We start from the raw sequence: 25577 nt of genomic DNA, 5'->3' as shown, positions 1-25577 counted from the left end.
TGCAGATTTGATCAAATCTGTTCATATTAAAGGCTTGAAAACTTTTCTCCACTTTTGTTTGCTTCCAAAACTTCTAAAATCAGTTCAGTTCAGACGCTCGGACCTGATTTAAAAGTCAGCGTTGAAGCAGCGAGGCTTTTCAAACGCTTGTGTGAATCTACAGTAAGAGCAATCAACTGAACGTCACAAGAAAATGAGAGAAAAGCATTCAGCGAGAACAGCCTGTGCTGCTTCAGAGGGGGATTTCAGATGCTAAAAAGGAGAAGTATAAATTAAAGTAGACTTGAATGTTCTACTGCATTTTTGTACTGCGACTATCAAAGAAAGATGGAATACCAAAGAGTTACAGGTGAAAAGTTCTGAATTTTTACACGTTCGTGTGGGTAAATCCAACTTAACCCTTTAACGATCAACATCATTCCAGTAGATTTACATAATCTACTGGAATTATGTTGATTGTGTCCCCAGGGGTCCCCGAACTTTTTCTTGTGAGGGCCATATAATTGTTTTCTTGTCTGATGTGGGGCCAGGGTTGGTTTGTTGACTAACAAAAAAGTGTAACAACCACAGCCTAAACATAAATATTTACGGATTTCCAGAAAGTCACACAAATTCAAATTTTAAATAATTAATTTCTGTAATCCTCATTTTAAAAACTAGATATATAGCATTACCTGCGATAATGCTAGTGTGAATGCTGTAAGCTGAATGTGGCCTCTGAAGATGCTAGTGCTGATAGCTGAAGATTCTGAAATTGATAACTAAAACACTGAAGCTAAAATCACTGAAGTTGATAGCGGAAATGGTTGAAGCTAAAAGCTGAAAACACTGAGGTTAATAGCTAGCTAAAATATTAGTCAAAAATGCTAAATAAGCCTAAAAAAGGAAAAAAAATTCTAAATTAGCCAAAATAGCTAGCATGTAGCTGAAATAAATGCTAAATGCCAAATTAGCCTAGAACACTGGTAAAAAAGTATAATTTAGCCAAAATTGCTAGCATAAAGCTAAAATATTAGCTAAACCCAAAAACAGCCTAAAAAAACAGAGAAAAAGCCTAAATTAGCCAAAACAGCTAGCATGTGGCTAAAACATTAGCTAAACCCCAAAATAGCCAAGAAAACCTTAGTAATTGCCAAAACAGTCAGAAAAAGGTAGCATAAAAGAGCTGAATATTTTAAAAGTTGAATGAGCTAAATGGCTGAAGAGATAGTGATGTTTAAAAAACGTACAGAAGAAAAATAATAATAATAAAGAAATAAAGAAAAAGTGAATCACTATAAAAACCAATAAATACTCTTTCCTCTCCCGTCATAGTTCAGACTGCTGAAGGCTGGAATAAAAAGTCACGTTCTATGTGGTTCTCTCTGCACTTCTGATAGTGTGTGGGGGGGCCGGACAAAATGTGGAGGCGGATAATCCGGCCCAAGGGGCGCAGTTTGGGGACCCCGGGTGTTAACCATAAAAACATTACAGTAAGTTAACAAATTTGTGTTTAAGCGTCACCGACAACACCTCAGGTGTTAAAGGGTTAAGCAGGAAGAGGCTTTAGTCTTCCTCTTCTCTTATTGGCTTTCTATTCGCTTCCCCTCCACCCATGTATAATTTCTGAAGGAGTCCGCAGTTGCTTCTTTTTCTCCTGGACTCAGAGCCTCAAAGGCGGAAGCTCTGCAGACACACCTGGACTCCGTCCACCTCACCTCACCGTCCTCCTCATCAAACAGACACATGGGCATTCATGCAAACACACACATGCACGCAGGTACACCAGGGATGCTGCAACCCTGCATATATGTTCATCCACAGAGGCATGCGCATCTTTTATTAATGCTCCAGTCTCCTCACATATTCAGCTTGTGTACATTTATTCAGACAAACTCTCATCCGCGGCACAAAATTACTTTATAATAAACCTCCTCTTTCCTGGTAGCTCCAATCCTTTCACCAACTGTCCTTCCTCTCACGCATCTCAATCTGCATTTCTCTCCAAACATCCATCCTGGTCACTCCCAAAGAGAGCCTCAACATCTTCATCTCTGCATCCGTCTCCAAACCAACAGCTACACCTTTCCTTTCATTCTTTCTGACACTTTTTGTCGCGGATCACACCTGAATCCTCCCTCCACCTGTTCCAGCCTGCTAGAGGAGGACCAAAGAGGAGCTTCATAGATGCTGTGAAGAACGATGCAGGGGATTGAGTGAGGAGGATGTATTTGATAAAGGATTTGCCATGGCAACCCCTAAAGGGAGCAGCCAGGAAGGAAGTAGCAGCAGTTTTCTTAAGTTTTTGTAAGAATTTGTTTAGAGTTTATTAGTTTTTAGATTTTTCACTCATGTGTAGTTTATTTTTGTGTATCTCGGTGGGTCATTTCAGGTCTATTCTTGGAGCCATTTGGAAAAAAGATCACACTAGAATTTCATTTTCAATGGTGTCAAGTGTTTTAGTTTCAGCAAAGTGGTAATAATAATCACGGTTTTTAGTCAAAGATCACTTTCAATAATTCAAGATGTGTCAAGTTTAGCTTTGTTTGGAGTGGTTTCATGGTTTTGCAGTGGTTTTTGAGTTTGTTTTTCACTCTTTAAGATTTAAACTCAGCTGGGGTGGGATTATATAAGCCTGCTTCCTCCCACTCACTCGCAAACAATCTATTGATCTTCTAGTGGTAATCCTAATAGTTTCATTGTGTCATGTTCTACATACAATAGAGCTAATACGTCAATTTATGCTTAAAAGTAATAAATTAATTACTTTGTTAATGAACATATGAGTATTTTCCAATCAATTTTATGCCTAATTATCCTATGTTATATAGGATTGCCTGGATATAAAGCTGTTTATTGCCCTGTTTATACATTATTCTTACTTTGATTGATTGAATGGAACCATTTCCAAATCCCAATTTAGTTCATATTTTGTCACGCAACAGTCCTAAAGCTTAAAGACCATTCTTAAAAAAACTTTTTTTTAGCATGTTTGTCATGTTTTACATGATGGCGGAACAATTATAAAGAAAATTACGCTAGAAATTGCATTTCTGAAATTTTCTTTTTATAAATTGTAAATTAGAAATAAACCAAGAAATGCCATTGGAAAAAGCTTGCAGCAGTGACGTAGAGGCTACAATCGGCAAGCTGTGATCTCACTGCTCCACTTTACTCTCATTTATCCACTTGTATATGACTAGATCTTAATATACGTCTTCATTTTACTCTTCCAAACTGGTATTTGACTTAAAACTGTTCAGCTAATATTGCTTGCCATTTTTGTTGTAACTGTATTGTTAAGCTTGGGGCTGCAGATAGTGGATAATGGGAAGCAGAGGGGGGCTTACTCCATGCTAACAGTCCCGCCCACGATCAAAGCTCCTGCCGCTATTGAACTCCTGCTACTCTGAAGACATCATGTCCTAGAAAATGACAGTTTTTTTTTTTTTTTGGCTAAAAACGGCATAATCATAATTAAAACACAACAGAGAATGCTTTTAAAATAGTTCAACATATGATTGGAGTGTGTTTTTAATGAATCTGGACGCAGACGTCTTCTGTTCTGCCTGCAGCTGGGAGAAGCTGCAGCAAAAGGACCGCTCCACCGTTTAGCATTTACTGCCCTGTGCTGGGCATGTGGGAGGGGCTCAGGGCAGCACCTGCTGCAACATTTCCAGAGTAATAAGTTCCTGCTTTATGAGATGTTCCAGCAACATTAAAAGACAGGCTGGGAGTTTTCATTGATTGTGTTTTAAAAATGGATTGCATAAAAAATTTAATAAAACAGCAAGGTTGCAAAACTGAATTTTATTTTTTATCTTTTAATCAACTCTCAAACATAAACACTGATCATATAAAAAACGTATAGGGTTATCTATACTTTTGTTTGTCCCCAAATGCTCATTGGTCCGTTTGTGTAACGGCCTCAGGGTTTCAGCCCCATCAGACCTGAGCTAAAATGCAAACTTAGTTAGGTGTGGGAGAAAAGTGTACATTTATAAAACACAGTTTTTATAAATCCTGGAAAAAAATGTTCTAAAATCAGTTTGAAGGTGAGTAAACTCATCTTGACTTAATGAAAGTGATTCAGTAGAGGACGGCTGACTCCTTTATACACTGGAAATGTGCACCCACACTGTTGCAGGGCTTTAAGCTGCTCTCGTGTGTGGCTGTGAATATTCATGCGGGAGTAAAGGACAGTCCAGTTATGCTTCGCCGCCACCTTTATACTTAGTGTGTGTCACAACGTTTGTTTAATTTATCTTAACAAAGTTCTGGTAGAAAAGCAGCGCTGTAAAGTTTCATTGTTTAATGTGAACATCATTTAAAACATGCCCTGAAGAAATTTTTACACTTTTGACTTTTTAACTGCTTTTTAACACAATTATAATGTATATAAAATAATTTTAAAAAATAACTTTAAAATCAAACATGAAGAAGAAAAACTATATCTGAAGTAAAAGTATAGTTAAATGTAGTTGTAAGGATTGGAGTATGATAAGATTTAAACAAAAGAGCATCAAAAACCTCAGAAGTTCAGACTGTTCTCCTTAGCGGAGGTACAATGTTCCACAGTTTCAGGGCGACAATGTCGGTGGAGTCTCACACTAAACACAGTAAGTTGCAGCAAACCTCAAAAAAGACACAAAAAAAACTCTAAAACTACTAAAAAATTGATGAAAATCCAATCCACCTATGCTAAAATGCATGATTCTGTGTATCCACTGATGGGTTTAGCTTAGAGAGATTTACTAAAGTCCAAACACCAAAAAGCTCCTGAATCACGACCGTTTTCTGATCCTCTTGCACTGATCGGACCCTCATAACGGCTGATTCGTGAGTTGAGATGATGCAAACCCAAAGTGGAGCTTGTGAGCAGGAGCTAAAAATCATAAATAGCCTAAATCAGCACGAGCATAAAATAAAAAAATAAATAAAACTGAAATATGATGTGACAAAAGGGTAAAGATGAGAGGAGCTGCAAACTGTGGACTTCCATTTACTGAGGATGATTAACTAACACAAAGCAGCGGACTTAATTGAAAACTGAAACCCGGTGTGATCACGAGGAGAGAAGAAAACCGGAGAGCAGAACATTTCCTGAAGTGAAAACAAAGCCTGACTGACAAAGAACACTTACATCCATCCTCTCATCTATCGACTTCAAACCAAGACAGCAAAGAAACCAAACACTAAATAACTGAAAAGGGGAGAAAATACACATTCTATTTTTAATAAGCAAACAGTGAAACAAAAGAGACCTGGACAAAAAAGAAAAGCTGCAGCAGGTCAAGGACGATCACGTATGTTTAGGAGGTACCAAGAGGATGAATCATGTGGTCGTGGGATCAGCCATTTCTTTTGAAAGGAAGCAGCTTTTTATTTTATCATCCTAGCAGCAAGGAAAAATCTCTCATATTCTTTGTTAAATCTTTGTAGCTCAGTGTATTAAAATATAACTTACAATATATAAATATAGAAGTATAAAGTCATGAAATGATGAGAAGAAAAACGTCAAATTTGACTTTGACAAAACTGTAAACTTATGATTCAAGTTGATATTTAACAAGAAAAAGATGCAGAGGTTTTTTTTTAATAAAGTTATAATTTCATGAAAATAAATAAATTTTGAAAGAAAAGTTAATAAGATTCAGTGAGATTCCTGTCGATCTGATTGTCTGCAACATAAATGACACAGGGGATGTTTGATTGTCTTGTTGAAACATTTTAAAAGCTAAACGTAACATTTTTTTTTGTCAAAAAAACACAACTCTTTCATTTTAAAATTACAACTTTTTGATCCATAAATGTACAACTTTACTATTGTAAATTGATCCTTTTTTCCCACAATTGTTCAACTTTATTCTTGTGAAATTTTGACTTGTTTGTCATAATTTTATGTCTTTATTCTTATTTATTTCTTTTTTTTACATTTTATTTTCCTAAAAACTCCATGTGTTCTGATTGGACGAGATAACTTTTAAAGATAGAGGTAATCAAAGCCTGAGCTCACAGATTATCAACCAAAAACACATTGTGGTTTTAGTTTCTTTAAGGCTAATCTGACTAACATAAATCTGAGTTTATCACATAATGCAGAGAAAGCCATCATCAGTGGAGCTCAGGTTAAATGCATCACCATGGCAACAGGTCCACAAAAAGCAGCATGTCAGCTTCAAGTGAGCGACATCACCAGATATTTGATAGAAAAAACATTATAACATATTAATAAGAACCATTAATGGAGACAATTATGTTACAAAATCCCAGAAAGTGATTTTTATACAAAAACTTCTTTCTGTGCTAAAGAGTTTTCCACAAAAATGAATTCTGAAACTCTCCCATTTGCTTGAAATGTAATGCACTTTTCAGACATGTACCATTGATGTTTAAGTTTTACATAGTGTATACGGCGCACATATCATATTAAAATTACAGAAGTGATTCAAAAATCACAAATGAGTTGCAAACAAACAGAGCATTAATCACATAGCTCATGAACGACTTGCTTATTAAGTGATTGGCTAATAAACCGGTTCATCTGAGCAGGTTGGTGCTGGGCTAAGTTGTTGGGATTTTCATGTCATCTTTTTGTTGAGGATGTAGTTAAGAAAACATTGGCTGAACTTCTTCACTGGAGTGAATGTCAGCCACTAAACAATACATCCAATAAGTGCCTCCAGCTTCCATGACCTCCACAGTGGCTGTGGTGGTCCTCATCCTGCTCTTTCTGGGCATTCAAAGGCAAAAATCAAAGAAGTCTTTGAGGTCTAGTTTAAAATATGATTCTCAGTGTCAGGTAAAACAAATGCTTTATGAATTAATATCAAAGAACAAGCTGCGATCTGATGGAGCAGCAGTGACTCTTACACAGAGTGGCAGGAAAAAGGTTAATTTTTTTTTACAAATTATGTCAAAACAGTTTAAACTAAAGAATTTTGAATAAGTGTTTAATATCTAAGCATTTACATGTGTTTGTGTCTGGAAATGTTCTCTTATTGCAGAAGTGCTTGATGGTTTAGTGCACCGAGTTGTCCACTGAAGCACTTTTTATGAAGAGAATTAAAAAAAAAAAACAATCAATCGTTTGACAAGAATCATTGAAATCCCCACAGCAATCCAATCCTGATCTCAAGATCAGTTCAATCCAGATCCTCGAGATCTATCGCCTGCTTCCAACCATCTCTGATTGAGTTTGCTGCTAGTTACCTGGATTTAGTCAAATCGTTTAATCAGAACCTGGAATCCCAGTAGAAAGGGAGAGACAGGACGGGTCATGGAGTAGATGTTGAAGACCAGGATTGAGTCGTTCTTCTCTTCATCCTGAATCCAATTAACCTGCCAGGAAATCTTCACTTCTCTCAAATTCAGATGCAAAGAGACACAACAGAGCAGCCTTCAGCTTCACTTGACTTATTCAAACTTTGACAGTGGACACTGAACCGGAGCTTCCTTCACTGCTGTCTGAAATAGCATAAGTTGTGAATGCTGGTGTGGTCATGAGGCATCTTTGCCTGAGGGGTTGTGTGAGCCTTTGCCCCCTTCTTCCACCAAAATAATAATGAGGATGCTGTTTTCCTTCACAGGGAGAAAAGGATGAAAATTACATTAGGCCAAAAGCTCCAGAAGTTCAGTCTTTGTAGAGATCTGGGATTCACCTGAACCTGCATTGACTCCATTCTGGAGACAAAACGGCACCGACTGAGATAGTGACACACTTTTACACACTTACACACTTTTCTAACAATGAACTTCTACATGTTTAGCTGTTTCCATGACAAAAAGAAATGTAAAATAACACAATTTTGTAATTATACTCTTTCCAATAAATCGTAATTATGCAAATAAACACAAACCAACTCACGCGATAAGTCATTCAAAACATGGATGAAGGCAGCACCAGCGCTCATCAACATCTATCAAAGGAGACGTCGGCGTCTAATTAAGGTCATGGAGCTGCAAGCTATGTGGGAGCGGCTACAGATGAAGAGATTTGGGGAAATGGTGGTTGGAGATTTTACAGAGGAGCTGAAGATCCAACCATTCTGCATGACATGCTCAACTCTTGAGCTGTGTGATGCTGTGGGACATCGTGTGGTGCCCACTGCGCAGTGCTCAAGGCGCCGCACATGACTTATTTAATTTGAAAAGTGTTTCCATTGCAGTTTTGAGAAATATGTCATTTCAATAGTTTGATAAATGCACGTCTTTTTCAAAATGTTGGTGTTTCCATTAAGCAAATTTATTATCACAAATCTAATTTGCACAATTTAATAGTTAATGGAAATGTAGCTATTCTTGGTTGTTGTCCACGGCTCTTTGCTTGCCGGCTACGGTGGCCATTTTGGTTCAGTCCTTCCCCCCCTAGCACAGAGTCTATTGAGACTGAGGAAACTTAAAGCCAACCGGAGCTCAGCTCGATTGGAAACAAACAAAGACCACCTCGAAAGATGGATAAAAGAGCGGTTACTGGTCCTGGACCAGGATCTGCTTGTGTGTATTCAGACTGAAAATTTGTTTCTGGACTATCAGGGGAAATGAGCTCTGGTTCACTTTAAAGGGCCTATATCATGCCATTCTTAAGCCTTTCAAAGTAAACAATATCCGTTTAATAATATATTACCTACGGCACACTAAAGAACAATTTTTTAATGAAATATGAGTTATTTCTCTCAAAATCCTTTTCCTATACCGCAAGTTAAACGCTTCAATCTCTGAGGATCCGCCTTTTCCTTGTGGGTGCCACCCATTTTATGACCTCAGCCTAGAGCCGGCCTCAGCAGCGTGTCTGCGCTTTAGCAACACAAACAACATCCAAACTTTTGTAAAGATGGATGTGCATATAAAACGAAAGCATTTCGCCGATCATTGCTAGCTTCTCAGAGAGACTATGTGTGTGTGTTAGCCTGGGGGCGGTGCTGGCACTCTTCCTAGAAGGGGCTGTTCCTCCACAATCATCCAAATGAATGTGATGACCCAGTCATTGATCAGAGAGCAGGTTTTAGACGAATGCTCAGAGATGCATGAATGGATCAAAATACCACTTTGGAATTATAACACACTTAAAAGCTCAAAAAGTTGATTTTGTTTTGTATATCCCCTTTAAAATAAGGGTGCTCTGAGTTAAAGACCAGCTGGTCTTTGTGGGAATGAATACACAGCTCTCAACCTAAAGACGGACTCCTCACTTTTTCCTCCTTAAGATTCTAGTCTTTTGTTATTTTCTACCTTTTTCCCCCATTGGCACACTGTACATGCAAATCTTCAAAACTGTCTCACTGTAAGTTCTGTCGCTCTCTTCTGAGGTGCAGCGAATGTGACATGAAACTGAAGCGCTGATGCGCTTCACAGCGTTGGTGAAGGACGGCTGCTCCGTTCCTCTTCACTTTCTTGAAGCCAGCTGGAAAAACTGTTTTCTGTTCTGGTGTTCGGCCTGATTGCTCTCACTTTGTTCTGCTTTTATTTATCAGATCTGAAGACTAACATTTATTTTAGTTTTGCTTTTGAAGTTAGTCTGGCAAACTTGAAAATGGACAAGCCAGCCAGGAGAAACTCCAACACACCGGAAGACTCGTCCAGGTCTTCACATTAAAAAACTTCAGGAAGATAAAAGTTTCTCCGTTTGATTTAAGGCAAAATTCTTGTTCTTTATCAATATTTGTGAATTCCTGATGAAAAGGGACGGAAGGAGGCTGATGAGGAGGAGATGATGAAAGGAGGAGAGGGGCAGAGATGAGAGAGGAAACAAGCTTGAAATTACAAGATAAAAACGACTGCAGAGAAGCCCGGGCTGAGGACGGAAACGCAGGGAAGGAGGGAAGCAGGCAGGCGCTTTTTAAGGAGACTTTTAACCCGTTTTAATGAGGAATCTGCATCTCACTGAAAGATTAAAAAATAAAGTGTTCGCAGAGAGAACTCAAGGAGTAAGTGAAGGGAGAGTCATCTGGAAACAACAGTTATAAACCCAACAGAACATCATTTTAATTTAACTATCTGGACACTTGTGATTAAGAGGAGACCTGCAGACGTGGCTAAAAACATAATTTCAACACCTGGTTTTATTGAAAGAGGTCAAACATTTTTAAAATTCTGCTGAAGGAAGGATAAGAGCAAAACCATTTAAAGACCCACTCCAATGAAAATCATATTTTTGGTATTTTAATGAGTTCTTGAACCTTTTTTCTAATGATGCAGGACCTATATAAAGAAAATTAAGATTATCATTACATTTCTGAAGTTTCTTTATTCGAATTGTTGTAAATCAGGAAAAAAAACATTTTTGAAAAAGAGCTAATTTGTGACAGAAAATCCAATGGACCACAAGCTCCCTGCTCTGCTCCTTTCTGATGGATCCACTTGCAGACAAATAGACAAACATGGACCAAGGAGTCTAACCCGTGCACGAGTCAGAGGGTGCCGAACAAAACCCCGTGGCACAGTGAAAATGAGGGCCAGCGTGTGCCGGCTGAGGTGGGATTCCGGGGCGACCTCGGTCCTGGGCGTCTGGGGAGGTGGAGCCTGAGCGTGTGCGATAGGACCCGAAAGATGGTGAACTATGTCTGGACAGGCTGAAGCCAGAGGAAACTATCCTGACGTGCAAATCGGTCGTCCGATCTGGTCATAGGGGCGAAAGACTAATCGAACCATCTAGTAGCTGGTTCCCTCCGAAGACTTGAAGTCTCACAGTTTTATCTGGTAAACCGAATGATTGGAGGCCTTGGGGCCGAAACGATCTCAACCTATTCTCAAACTCTAAATGGGTGACTCGCTGGCTTAGAGTATCGAATGCGAGCCGCCTAGTGGGCCACTTTTGATGCCATGCCCGGCCGTCGCCGGCAACAGGAGCCTCGAAGTCTAGGATGTGACGAGTAGAAGGGCCACCGCGGAAGCCTGGGGCGCGAGCCTGGGTGGAGCCGACGTGGGTGCAGATTTTGGTGGTAGTAGCAAATATTCAAGGCGATGGCCTCTGTCGACCCCAGCCGATCGAAAGAGAGTCGGGTTCAGATCCCCGAACCTGGAGTGGCAGAGAAAGGCGCCGCAAGGCGTCCAGTGTGGTAACGCAAACGAACCCGGAGAAGCCGGTGGGAGCCCCGGGGAGAGTTTTCCTTTCTTTGTGAAGGGGAGGGGGCCCTGGAATGGGTTCGCCCCGACAGAGGGACGTCGCGGTTCCGGCGGTGTCCGGTGAGCTCTCGCTGGCCCTTGAAAATCTGAGGGAGAGGGTGTAAATCTCGCACCAGGCCGTACCCATATCCACAGCATACTGCTACTACTGCTGCTCTGCAGAAGCTATGTCTTAGAAAACGCCACAAGTTTTTAGTCTGAAAACAGCATCACCCTAATAAAAAAAACAAATAAATAAACACTGCAAAATGCATTTACAGCAGATCAAAAGATGATCAGAGTGGATCTTTAAAAGCCAAAAGGATACCAATCAAACTGTGTAAAGGTAAACTATATTTAACACAAGGATGTGAGCATATACTGTATATCTTGGAATGTGGAGAAATTCCACATCTTCACTGGTTTGTTTTCTTCCTTCACCCTCGAGAGCAGATCAAACCACCTCCAAACATCACACAGCTGCAACAGAAGCTTGTTTGGAGTGGTGATGCTTGAAATCAGCCTCGACTTTAAAAAAAAAAATAGCAACTGGAAAAGAAATTCAACTGGTCCTTAGACTGCCGTACATGGACAAGCATCTTCACTGCCGTACTACACCACGTCCACCTATTGACAACTTTTTTATTAGTTGCACTCTTTTGTGCAACTGTTCCATGGACTGTTGTTTTTTTCTTGCTCTCTAAATGTTTGCCGAGGGGAACTCTACCAGGGTTAACCCATTATCACCTTAGGCATTGCCAGTGACGCTTAAACACAAAATCTTCAACATCCTGTAACTTTTCAATCGTTAACACGATCAACGTCATTCCAGCAGATTGTAAAGGAGAAAAGCGTCTCGCTGTACCATGAAACACATCAGTCTTTACGATCATCTGTTTGTCATTTAACTTAGCTCGGGACTTAACTCGGGCATAACTGTCAGGGATGTAACAATAAATTGATTTCTGTTCCTTTGATCCATTCAGATCAATCTGTCTGAGACGAATCAAATCAAACAGAGCCTTTTACATTGGGGGGGCAGGAGACTTTGGAAGGGTGGTAAATGTGAACAGCAGAGTGGAAGGACGTTACAAAAAAATTATTACGATTTCAAACTGTTTTATTAATATTTTTGTTTTTATTTCATTAAAAAATATGGATTTTGTCACTTTTGCAATGCTTAAAGAAGCTTGTATTAATGATTTCTCAGTCTTTTGTTGAAAATGAGACTAATATTGACACAAAAATTAGGGGGGCAATTGTGGGGAAAAGCTTTTATTCAGGGGGTAGCTTCCCCCTTTGACCCCCACGTAGTTCCGCCCCCATCCTAGATCGATTTTAGGTCAGTAAATCCAATCGGATTGTCCAAAATGAACCAAGATTGACTATGAATTAAATCGTTACACCCCAAGATATTAAAAAATAACAATTTCATTTTACTCACCAGAATTCCATAACAGTCATCCCTGGAAACACTGTCTTTGCGATGCAACTTGTACACCTGCCATTACAGCCCGTGACCACGTTCTCCTACTGGTCCTATCCTCCTCTGGATCACTTAGATCAGAGCTGCTCATTCCAGATCTCTCCTGCATTGCTTGCTGCTGATTACCTGGACCAGGTGTATTCATTCAGTCAGAATGTGGAGACATCTGATGGAGCTAATCAGCAGCTAGCAGAGCTTGGAGATCTGGACAACAGTCAGGGTGGTAGATCTCCATGCAGGACCAGGAATAAGCAGCTCTGATTTAGATCATCTTTGGCAGACTTAAATGGGCCTGCACATGAATTGAATCACTCTCAGTCATTTGTACCCCTGCAGGTGAGATCTTTCATTGACCATAGAGATCATCAGTGATCTGGATTTCTTCCATTTTCTAATAAATGCTCCAAGAGTTCTTTTCTCTACAACCTGCCCGCTTGCTTGTTTGGTGTCCTTTGACAGCTCTTTGGTCTTATTCATAGTGTAGACTAGAGGTAACAGTCTGACTGTTTAGGGTGTGAGCATGTGTCTTTAATGCAGAGAAGCTGTTCAAACAGGTGACATTCATACAGGTAATGAGTGGAGGATAGAATAGCTTCTTAAAGAAGAAATAACAGTTTTTTTCTGCTTTATTAGACAAATAAATTATTTTAAAATGTGACTTCCTGGCTTCTTTTTTTTTTACAATCTGCTTCTCCTCGTCTCTGGGATGAAAATCAGACATCTCTCATCTTTTTTTGCTCACTGTAGGTACTATTCTGGCTGATAACCCAACAGAAGTAACATAGAGCGTCTAAATAGTGACTGAATCTCTCTCGAAACCAAGTATTTATGGACTGCAGTCACGACATCTTTCAAACTCAAATACTTTCAGTTAAAGCTTTAGATGACCTCATCTCAAACAACCACTGACCAAAAAAAACCACAACATTTTAAGGAATCAGAGAGTTCTAGCTTTCAACACCCTCTGCTGGCTAATTAAAGCATCATCCTCCATGTTCCTGTTTCTTCCAAAGGTAAATGTTAACACAAGATAAATAGTTTGAGGAATTTACAAAAAATAGCTTTTCTTTTTAGATTTTTTTTTGGTGAAAATCCTTAAAAGACTTCATTCAGAAAACTTTCTGTGCAGTGTGAAGGTCTACAAAAAGGTTGGAGGAGTCAGGGTTCCCTCGACTTAACCAAAGTGGCTTTAATCATCGCATGGAGGGAAAAAAAGCTTTTTTTGTCAGATTTTTTTGGAAATAACTCAATTTGGTTGAAGGACTTGATCTCCTGTTGTTCCAAAGAGCTTTTTATCAAAAATATTATTAACCTCTCAAGAGCTCCAAAATTTCAAGGACAAACTGAACAAACTTTAGCTAAATGAAAGGGAGGAAATACAATAAAGAAGCACCTTTTCAAAAAGTGCAGAAAACAAAAGGATTTTTACTACTTTTAAACACACATCTCCAAATCTGCAGTTTTATTTCATTGTAACCTTTCTGCTTCTTTTTGAATTTTTTTTTTATAAATTTGTTGACTGAAGCAGCAAACAAACAAAGCAGAAGCTTCACATTAAAACTAGCAGCACACAGAGGTGGTGGTGGTGGGGGGGGGGTGACAGCGGCGCCGTTTGGTGGTCAGATTCGTATGCGGGACACAGAGAAGTCTCCAGAGAGTCTGCTGCTCAGAGGAGGGGGACAGATGTGATTCATTCATCTTTTATCTCCATCTGCGGGAATTTTTTAACCTCTTTTTATCCCTCTGTGGAGCTCTCCCCCGGGGACCGCCCCCCCATCTGACTCTTTACACCTCCAGCGCCATGACGATCAGTGGAAGTGATGAGTGGAAGTCAGAAATGAAGCAGGTGTGTGTGAGCGGTTGAATAATAGATGCAAAGTTGCTTTAGAAGATAAAAAGATCAAATGTTTGGGCCTGTCAAATGAAATAAAATGCTTCGAGGAATCATTCCTAAACACGTTTTCTGAGTTCCTTTAGTTTCTTTTAGTTTTTGAAAAACTCTTTGATTGGGAATTTAAGTTCTATCTTTTATTAAGAATAGATCCACACAGTTTCACACTGCACTTGTGAGTGCCAACAAGCAGCTTTCATATAACTAAAACCCCGCTGTCCCAGCTGGTTAATAAAATTGATGGAAGTTCAGGACAAAAATCCTCACATTGAGCGGCCAAATTGAGTTACTTTTCCTACTCTAGTCACTGAACCTCACGTACCCAAAGCTGAGTCCCTGATTGGTTGACGTGCTGCGACAACCATTTTCCTGTGCCACGCCAGATGCTGAAATTGCACTACAAGACCTCAGATTGCTTCTGTAGATCAACTTAACATTGAAAGTCAATGTCCAGTGTGAATGCACATTTACAGTTAATATTTAGGCCTGATGCTACGTTCACTTTGAGCTCAGAAATATCTGGTTGCTAAGCTAAAAAGTCCAAATAAAACTGGTTATCCCTGCCCTTAGACCCCTCTTCCCAGTAAGGAAAAACTCCTAAAAAACACAAACTTTTAAGTTTGTTTTGCAGGCTCCACATACAGAACATACCCTGAACGTTAAACCAGTTGAACTTTGACCGACTTTGGTCGTCACATAGACGGCGTCCTTTTTAAAACACAGAAGTGGTACTGTTTGAGAATTGATCATGAAGGAGAAATTAATAAATGCGGTTTGTGTGCAGCTAGAATTTCATAACACAAAGTCTTTTATTTATTGGAATAGAGTTGTCTGGAGCAAGATTCATGAGATTCGCACCACTCCAACATTTTGCACCAAACCGCTTCTAACTATGATTACACATGCTAGTATATATATGCTAAAAGTGTGATCAAAAAGTTGATGGTGCCACACATGCCCAGTGTGAACGTGGCTTAAAAGAATGATTTAAATGTATCTGTGTGTCAAAAATACTGTCACAGGGGTCATGTGACCATACTGTCCATCTATTATACAATCAATAGTTAATGTTATCATCAACTTCTCAAAATAAGTGGACTCACACTCTGAAAGCACTGAAGAGTAGGAAAAGGCGAACCCAGAATTAACGTACCTGATTTCAGAACCACACTAAACCAAAACCAAATTCCCACATTCAAACTCATCCTTGAGCAGTCTGTACCATTTTTTTCAATTGTTTTTTTAGATAGGGACCAATTTTTGTTTCCAAAATGTATTTCCACGTGGTTCTAGATGTAGAATAAAAGTAAATAAAAACTGGATTTTGAGCTTTAACCTACAAGAATTCTAATTCTGAATTTTATATAATTAGTAGGCTAAGTCCCAATGTCATTTTTTACCCTAAAACAAATTAAAACTGTTGAAAGAAAACTGAAACACAATGGACTTTCAATTCCCGACTGTTGGGAAAATTATGGAAAATTGGGCGGAGCTTAGTCTGAGGGGCGTGGCCGTTCTGATAGAGTGGCCACGCCCAGTTAGACTAAGCTCTATCCAATTTTAATTGACATTATATGTCAGAAGAGTGACTCTTCTGACATATAATTTCATTTGTGTTTTTTTTTATTTTTTTTTTACTTTTTTGAGTTTAAACTGACCTTTCAGAGCAGAATATGTAATAAAATTATTTTTCTTACAAATGCTTAAAATTTTGCTTGAGTTTATAAGTCACCAAACTGCGCAAACGCAGGAAAAGTCCCAGCCTTCAAGCATCTGAGCTGCAGACAGAAACCCACATCCTCCTGGACGCTGCGCGCGCGCGCAGCTGGACGTCCCAGAACATCTGGATCTGCATCAACAACTGTCAGGCAGCCCGCATGCAGCATCCTGCCGCCGCGCGCCACCAACCCCCCCACCCCCGCCAAACCAAGTTTGGCAGCATCACTGTCGGTGTACTCACTGAGAAGCAGAGCAACAGGCAAGAAGAGGAGGCACGCGGAGTTCACCAGAGACGCCATCCCGACCCGGACGACTCGGGAGCTGCGGGTCCGACTCGGAATTCCAAAGTTCTGCTCTCGGAAGAGGGAAAAAGGGCGGTCCAACGCGGGGCTCCCCGTCCGTGATGCAGCGCGGGACTCCACTGTGAGAGCATCCACGCTCCTGCGCTCCGCTGAAGGGGAGGGCGCGTCCGCGTGCGAGCAGGAGGAGGAGGAGGAGGAGGAGGAAGGTCTACAGCGGAGTCCCAGATGAGCTCAGACTGATGGGAGGATGCTGCATCCGCCGGACCGTTCTGCTTCTGGAGAAACCAGAGGAACATTTATTCAGATTTGTTTTATCAACTTCTTGGAATGTTTTAGAAGTAAAAAGAAGAAGAAGAAAGTTGATCGACACAAGCCTGAAATCTGAAAATAAAATGTCCGAAAGACTCTCCTGCATGAGGGAAGCAGGGACGTTTTGAAGGTTTCCGTGGTCCTTCATAAATTCTGGGCCCCTAAAGCCCACCCCAATGAGTCCTGGCCTAATAATTGATTTAAATAACACAACTTTAAAATATATATATATATATATAATCAAGTAATGTGACATCCTATGGAGTAAACAAACCAAAAAGATGTAGTTTTTTTTTTATTTTTAGAACATATAAAGTTTCAGCAGAAGTACTTTGCCCCTGAGTTGTGGGAGGGACTGATGGCCCAAGGCAAGCCCGCCCCACTTCCCATCACTCATAACTGAGGAATGCTTTCCTGCTAGCTCACAGCCCCTCACACCTCAACCCCTTCTTTATGAATATTTTTAAACAGTAGCCATCCAGCTAGGCTTTACAAGGTTGATGGTCATTATTTTAAAGAAACGACAAACACCGTTGGAGCCCCAGAATTTGCGTATTTGTGAGCTTTTTTGCTGCCATCTTGACTTCTTTTTCCTCCTGTGGTCTTTTGCACAACCTGTGAATGTTGTGGTGCAACAAAAATAGTTGGAGTCATCCAGAGATACAGTTAGTTTGAGACAGATTCCAGCTTACAGACAAAGAAAGCAAAGACATTCATGGATCTTTTTGTTTGCATGAATGGAGTGGAGGAGGGAGATTGTTGCTCTCCCAATGTATTTTCTACATAACATATCTTCTTTTTTTCAAACTGTATTTTTCTGCTCCCGATTCTCAACAAAGAAATATTCAGAAAATCATTTTTTCAACCAAAATTTTTCTATTATTTGAAAAATTCCACAAAACACATAAACACAATTTTCCTTACAGTTGGTCTTAAAATTTGGGTTTTTCAGTTGTTTTAGCTATTAACAATGAAATTGATGACTGGATTTATAATTTAATCTTAAAAAATGTTTTCTTTCCTTGTGTTTAAGATTTTGTAAGCAGATTTTTGTTAGCAGACTGCCAGATCTTGCGTCATATTTTAACCCCATGTGACATCCACCGACCAATCCTAAAGCAGGATTAATCTGTTTTTTGTCTCAAAGTTTACCTGGAATCACTATTCTTTTCTCACATTTCATTTTTTTAAGTATTTGGATACCTTTAAATAGTTGTGTGGGAAAATCCCAGATATAAAAAAAAATTGAAGTCAAATGGAATAGTTTTTTAGGTTTTATTCCAAAATGTTGAGAGTAAAATAAACTTTAAAAGGTACAACAGAACAACCCGAGCAGAGGGGAACTAACATGATATAAAGAGAGAAAAATAACTAAAACATTCACATGAACTCCCAATAATCCCAGTCTGCAAACTGCTAGCAGTCAAAGATTTCTTCTTCTCTTTCTGGAACAGTGTCTCTGCCCGAAACGTTTGTCAACTGAACGTCCAGCTTCTCCTGGGCCTAATGCGTGGAAACGGTGAAAACACGGTAAGGCACTTTCTACTCCCACAGCTGCTAAACACACAGTTCAAATGAACAGAACTTTTATTTTTACAATCACAGAAGCGTCTGTTCTGCCATGAAACCAGGATGGGTGAGGCGGACACTTTTACACTTTCCAGGACAAACAGAGGTGATACATGAACAGGTAGAACAGAAAAAGAGCAAGAGTGCTGCCCTCCGGAGCGCAGGAGAAGGAACTGCACATTAGGTTCACAAACTTTCTGTAAATCTTGGTAAAATTAGGGAAAGTGACGATTTGATTTTTAATTAAGATACGTTGACAACTTAAAGCAAGTATACATGGCTTACAAAGAATATATGCTTATATAAAAATGAGAAAATCAGGGAAGGACGGCTGCAAGGTGGGAATCCTCATTTTGATGAATACTTGATTGCTTCTTTTGTTGTTTGGAAATTTGGATTTGTTCAAGAGAAGCCCAGAAAAGGAAACTGATTCTTCAGCAGTCTTTGAAAAAAAATAGTTTAAGAAAATGACACAGTGAGCAGAAAATGGCACTGAGAGTTCCTACTTTTTGGTAGCCAGGATTATTTCAAAAAGTCCAAACAGAGAGCAGCATAATCCCGCATGTTTCAGGAAAAAAAAAGAAAAAGAAATGTTTGAGCCTGCAGTTTGCTTTTAAAGATCTGGAGACGGGGCTTGGTTTTCTCTGAGGGGCGGGGTCAGTAGATGCAGCAGAACTGCAGGAACGTTTGCATGAGGAGTGTCTTTAAACCTGACCTTAAACTTAAAGAAAACAAGTCTGTTTTTTTATTTTCACACGAGCGTTTTCGGAGCTCTGGAACACTCCTGGAGAGAAACGTGAAGAACGAGGTGAGCTCCTCCGACGGCGGGGGACTAGTGGCTGACGAGGCCCTGCAGCATCATGACCAGGCGCCGCGCCCTCTTGGAAAGCGGGTTCTGGGGGTCTTGCTGCAGAAATGCGATCAGCTTGGGTCGGATCTGTGCCAGCACGGAGGCCATGTGGTCACGGGTCAGGGGGTCGCTGTGGTCCAGATTCATCACTGCATCCTCCAGGTAGCTGAGGAGCAAAAAGAAAATGATCAGGAGAGGCAGAAAAAAGGCAGAACTGAACTGTTTTAAAGGAGGAAAAAACAAAAAAAGTGGTGAAGTTATGCGTTTTGTTTTCCTCTATCAGTTCATATTTCTCTTATAGAGCCGAAACTGAACTTCTTATCAAATATAACTAATCTTTTAGTTATATTACTTTCCTGTTAAACCTCAACTGGACCTGGTCTTCTCATCTCGTCTAAACATCTGTAGCTTTTTTAAAATATATATTATTCCACAGTGATCCAACATGGGGACTCGAAGTTGCAATTACAGTTTAATGCACTTTTAATTGAGTTTTCAAACACAAAAAGACAACATGATGAAATAAACAGCAGTTCGAAATGTCTTGATCAGAGGAAATGTGAATAAAATGGGTTGGCTGCTGATCTTAGAGTCAGGTGTCCACTCAGTCAGGTTGCAGATCTTCCAAACTCCTGACCTTCTTCAAACTGATCACAGATGAGCGTGTCATTTGTGGTTTTATCCATCAGGACTCGTTAGCTAAAGGCATAAACATGCTCACACACTTATTAAAAATCCTCTGTTTGCTGGACTTTAATCACAGCTATTCAGACAAGAACTTCTGCTGAGCCTTCCTGGAAAGAGTCGCTCTGTGGACAACTATGGCGGATATCATAAGCTAAACATGTATTTTGCTTGTTTTGTAATATATTACTTTTACAGTTGAATTGTACATGTTTTTACTCTTTTTTTAATGATACCCTGATCCCTCATAATATCGCAGTTCACCTTTCACTGTCTCAGATTATTTTGGGTGAAATTTTGTTTGCTTTTAAGTGATCTGTGTCCTGATTGGCTGCAGATCATGACAATCAATCTCTTTTAAACTGCATGTTCTGTACAATGCATTCACTTTGGCAAATTTACATCAAATTTAAATTGCGATCCAATTTTTTTTTTTTTTAATTTGACAACACTGGACTTATTTTTCTATGAAGATTTGAACTTGGTCGAGTCAGGTGTTGAAGGGAAAAAGGCGTAAACATTTTTTCATTTTTCCTGCAGAATCAAGCGCTCTGCTGGACTATCCAAAAGCACAAACCACAGCTAGCAGCCGCAGTCTTCCTCTCCATTCACTTCTCTACCAGCAGAGCAGGACCTGCAGCATCAGGACGTTATGTTTATTCTCAGTAAGTGTTCCCAGGCTGCTAGTTTGGTAACAACATCCCTTTTTCCCATTAAAATATTTATTCTATTGATTTAATGATATATTTTATTATTTTACATTAACATGCTTACTATCTCTTTTTATGTGGGACGACACTGAGTGGACATCACCCCCTGCTGGTGATACATTATTTCATAGCTGTGAATCACTCATTAAAAAATCTCTAAATGAATAGTTTCACTCAGACATCTGGTGGTCAGAGGATGCAGGAGGGGGTGCTGCAATCACATGCTGGTTTCCTGCCAGTCCACCACAGCTCACACATCAGCGGGCTGCTGAGTCCCTGCAGTGGTGTTAACCAGGCTGTTAATGCGACAGCTCAGGACAGCGGCGCTCTTCTGCGAGTTCAGAACAGCAGGAAATGATCTGCGTTTAGTTCAAGTCCTTCAAAGCTGGTTAAATAGCGGCTGGAGGTCCCCGTCTGCGCATTATTCTGAAGTGGATCTCTGAAGGCGCCGCAGGGCTTTGCTGTCCAACGACCCCCCCACACTCAACGGCAGATCTGTGGTGTCAAACTCCACATCAGACGTGCAGGAAGAAGGGCTTCATCTTTTGTTATCAGCGCTTTGATGGAGTATTCTGAGCCTTATTGCCTGATTTCTATCGTCCGGCGGGAGCAATGACTTCACCTGTGTAATTAAAATGAGGCGTTCATAATTCAGATTCTTCATTTCAGGACTCCTAAAGAGTGTCAAAATAAAGTCCACCTGCTGTGGAGCGACGGAGACGAGGAGGACGGGGGATCATGAGCGCTCCCCGTCGGTTCGACACTTCAGCTCAAAGAAATGAACAGCGGACATAAAACCGAGAATAAAAGGCGTGATGAGGAGACAAAACTCTAACCGAACACATCGATTGTAAATTTTCCAGGATAACAGGAGCGGTTTCCCCCTCCATTGGCACCTCCTGGTCATTATTCAAAGCTCTGCAGGCAGAAAATAAAAGTGCTGACAGGCGGCTGTCAGACACGCCGCTGTTTTTTTAAGGAGGCCCTGGACTGTAATGATCCGGCTGTACTGTGGAGGAAGGAACGAGTCTGATGAGGAGAAACAAAACCAAGGAAGAGGCAGGAGCCCTTCAATACTTCCGCAATCAGGAATTCTTTTATTTCTTTATGTTCTTTTTGTCCTACATTGAAGTTTTATATATTATTTTCCTTTTCAGATTTGCTCCATCATGTGATCGTGCTCGTGTTCTGCTCTTCCGAACTCATGTGCAAACAAATAGTTAAATATCTGGTCTGGAGGTTCCTCACCTGATTTTGAGCTCAGTGCGGGTGGCCAGGTTGGAAGAAAGCTGCTGGATGAGAGACAGCAGGACGGGCTGGCTGAGCGGACAGGGGTGCTGACCGAACACCTGCTGGGAGTCGATGGTCTCACACACGAACAGAACCAGGTTCAGGTCGGTGGCAGACAGAGCCTGGAGGAGGAGAAGAACAGAGAGCCGTCTCTGATCAATACTCCGAAAATTTTCCTCAGAGGAAGAATTTATCACCGCAAGAGAAGAAGAAGAAACATTTACGGACCAGAAAAATGAAAAATTCTATTTAAAAATATAAAAAACAATATTAAACACAAAAAGAAAACGAAGACAAAAGAAAAAGAAATTTCACCAAAAGTGACTCAAAACACCCAAAAAGTAATCGCCTGTCAAAGTGTGAACAAGTTAGAAAAGTTACCAAATCAAAGAATTTTTTGAGCCTCGTCTAGAAACAGTTTTTTAAAAAAGTCTGATGTTATTTGCACTTATTTACATGTGAGCGGGACAAAAACTGATGGAAAATCCTGTTGAAATGCATCTAAAATATGTGCAGCCAGGATGCACGTGTGCACTGAGAAAACTGCAAACGAATCGTCACTGTCTTTAATAAAATGCAACATTTTCCCATTAACTTTTCTAAGAAAAGTTTCTAGATAAGGATTTTTCAATTCTTTTCCTATTTATAACTTAACAAGAAATACATTTTTAATGAATAATCAATAATTGATACACGTTTTGACAGAAATAAAGTTTGGATATTTTTAAGCCAAAAAACATAATACAAGTAAAATAATGACAGACACTGGAACTGCTGTCATGTTAGTCGTTCATGTGAATCTAGACATTCTACAACATTTTAAACAATTTCAGGACTTTTTTGAAAACCAAAAAACAGAAGGATGAGGTTTTTCCTGCTCTTCACTTTAAAAAATATTCCTAGGACAAGTTAAAAAAAAAAAATCTAGCGTCTGAGGTGTTGAACTATACGGTCCTTCCTGTTAACACTTTTCATGCATTTTCAGACTCTTTGGTCTGCACGGGTTCGGTTCCTCTGGTAGTCCACAGCATCTGACCAGTTCTAAAACACAGAGGAACTCTGGTGCCGACCAAGCAAGTGAATTCTGGTCCAGAGAAAGAGAATCTGTGCTCATTTGTAAATGAACCTACAGCCAAATGCACAGATGAAACCACCAAGTTCTTTTTCATGCAGTTTGTGTCAGCAAACAGCACCCCAAACAAAAACAGCTGTATTATGTTAGGAGGCGTTTGGTTCATTTCAGTGTGCGGTTCACTCTCAAAGGTGCAGTGTGAAAACAAACCAAAGAGAGGCGTCCCATTTTTAGGTTCATCAAACGGTCCTAATGCAAAACTGTTCCTATAGTAGTACTAGCAGGTTAAGATTTTTACCAATAGGATTGTGAGAAAATGTGAACGTAGGGCAGAAAGGAGACCAACATAGAACCCTGAGGAACTCCAAATGACAGCCGGGCATTGAGACATGTTTACACAAACAGTAGAACTACAACCAGAAAGACATGAACCAAAGAGGAATGCCTAAAAAACAATTATGATTTCAACTTATCAAACCACAAACTGACTTTAAAAGCTACTCATAGTTTTACCCTTTAATTTAGATAAATAAGCAGTCAGTGTGAGTGTAACTGTAAACTAGTTCAACAATGAAAAAAAAAAATCGAAATAATGTGAGCTCACAAACTAACAAACTGATCCGACGTTGACACAGGGCCGTTTAGCTCCGCTGGGTCTCGCCACGGTTTGAGCGCCGCCTGACAGCGCTGCGAGTCTTACCTGCTGGAAGGCCTGGTTGAGCTGGCCCTGCTGCAGGAGCTGCAGGATGTTGGCCTGCTGTGTCTGGTAGTCGAAGTGTGCTGTGGGAACGGGCGTTCCGGCCGCCGACCTCATGGCCTGCATGATGCTGGAGGTGACCACCGCCTGCTGCTCCTTCATGGCCAGGCTGACTTCGCCTTTGACGATCCGCTGCACGTGGCTGACAATGGACTCCTGCAGACTGGGGAGGACAGGAGACGCATCACTTTCATTTCATCTGGAACTGGGAAGTGAGGGGTCTGGAGTTCAGCGAAAACTTCAGCCTCCTTGTCATTTCCTTTGTAGGATTTTGAAGTTTTAATTGGCCACATACATCGCGTCCGCTCCGCCCCCTACAATCCATAAACTCCCGAGGATGAGAAATTAATTGCAAAGGGAACAAGAGACCGGATCGAATTCATGTTGCTACATTAGCCACAGGATTGCATTTAGCTTGTTTTTCTCTTCGGTCCAGTCTCAAGAGACAAACATTTGTCTAATGCTCAAATAAACAGTCAATAACACAGAATAAACGTCACATCATCGCAAACATGTCTTTGATTTATTTACTTCTGTACCGAGTTTGCAGCACATGTAGAAGAGCAGAGGAAACCATCAACAAACAAACGTTTAAAGGCGGTTTAAACTAGGGACGACTGCGGCGCGTACTTACTTTCCCACCATCATCTGCATCTGGTGCTGAACCTCGGCCCGGACCGTAGTGGTGATGCTGCTGGCCAGCTGATCGGTGTTCCTCTGGAAGTTGTCCATCATCTGCTGGAGCTGAGCGACCACGGGGTCCCGCGCCTCCTGCTCCCTCTGCTTTCTGCTCTTCATGTGAGCGTCCAGCTGCTGGATGTCTGCAGGCAGGAAAGAGGAGAATGGACAGTTTTAGAGAACTCCACATCTTTCAGATCTGCTGCTTTATTCTAAATTTGCGAAAACCTAGAAAAAACATCATTAAAGTAATTTCACTTTAAATACATATTCTCTGACATTTGTTTTTGCTTACAGATTGATCTCTTTGCAGAGGAAACACAGACTCCTCCACTTACATCTCATGACTCATCTGTGCCCCATTACAAAAGCTAGCCTTTGAATGCAGTCAAACATGCACTTATTTCCCAGCACAAAATGCAAAGGGAGGATAATTCAAAGCACTGGGGAGCTCTTGGACTAAACCACACTGCAAATACGCATCCATCCTGATGTTTTGAACTTTACAGAAAGACAATGACCAATGAGAAGCTTCCTCTTGGTTTGTTTTGGCCCTAAATTAACTCACAATCCTGAGTTCCTTGTTTGAAGCTGTCGTTGATCTGCTGAAACATGGACTGGCAGCCTCGCTCAAACACGGGCAGCACGATGCTCTGGAAGGTGTCTTTGTAGGCCGCTTGGATGGGTCCCTGCATGGCCTCGGCTGCCGCTCGGCCGATCGCGTCCGTCGTGTTCTGGCAAACAAAACATGGAGGAAGATCTGAGTGCCAGCCACAACACAGCCAGGAACAAAAGAGCTCAGACACCAACCTTTGATTTGACCATCTTGCTGACGTTCTCCCTCAAAGTGGCATCCACGGCCGTCAGCTTAGCAGCGATCGTGTTGTTCAGCTGTCCCGTCACCGGATCCAGGCTCTTAGAAATCGCTGGAGGGAAAAGAGACGGATCAGGAGGACTCTTCCTTAAGCAGCAGTGACGCAAACGCCTCGCTTCAGCTCCACAATAACAGATGAACTTCAGCTTCACTTTATGCAGTAGAGTCCATTTTTGATCAAAGAGCAGCTTCATGAATGTGATTGACTCTTAAACATGTACATATTTTGGAGACATTACATTCAATAGCAACAAAAAAATCTCTGTTTCAGCCACGCCCACATTGTAAATGTTATCATGTTATA

At 40.6% G+C, this 25577-nt stretch overlaps 2 protein-coding genes across 3 annotated transcripts in view; both read right to left on the bottom strand.

Annotated features, from left to right (window-relative positions):
* The window catches only part of nrn1la (neuritin 1-like a), a 66343-nt gene extending 49560 nt beyond the window's left edge, over positions 1 to 16783 (bottom strand). The window contains exon 1 of the mRNA XM_024280792.2: positions 16420 to 16783. Within this exon, the coding sequence (XP_024136560.1) occupies positions 16420 to 16477 (58 nt within the window). The 5' untranslated portion in view covers positions 16478 to 16783. The remainder of the gene's footprint in view (positions 1 to 16419) is intronic.
* A 1267-nt stretch (positions 16784 to 18050) lies between these two features.
* Positions 18051 to 25577, bottom strand: part of edc4 (enhancer of mRNA decapping 4) — a 25013-nt gene continuing 17486 nt past the window's right edge. Inside the window, exons 25-30 of one of the 2 annotated variants that reach the window (XM_024282145.1) lie at positions 25210 to 25325; positions 24968 to 25133; positions 24356 to 24542; positions 23665 to 23884; positions 21851 to 22014; positions 18051 to 19374 (exon numbers count right to left, since the gene is read on the bottom strand). In XM_024282145.1, coding sequence (XP_024137913.1) covers positions 19191 to 19374; positions 21851 to 22014; positions 23665 to 23884; positions 24356 to 24542; positions 24968 to 25133; positions 25210 to 25325 — 1037 coding nt within the window. In that variant the 3' untranslated portion in view covers positions 18051 to 19190. The remainder of the gene's footprint in view (positions 19375 to 21850; positions 22015 to 23664; positions 23885 to 24355; positions 24543 to 24967; positions 25134 to 25209; positions 25326 to 25577) is intronic. The other variant, XM_024282146.1, reaches the window with a different exon arrangement.

The sequence above is a fragment of the Oryzias melastigma genome, linkage group LG6, assembly GCF_002922805.2.
Source record: "Oryzias melastigma strain HK-1 linkage group LG6, ASM292280v2, whole genome shotgun sequence".
In the NCBI taxonomy this organism is placed as follows: Eukaryota; Metazoa; Chordata; class Actinopteri; order Beloniformes; family Adrianichthyidae; genus Oryzias; species Oryzias melastigma.
This window is presented reverse-complemented; position numbering and strand designations above follow the sequence as displayed.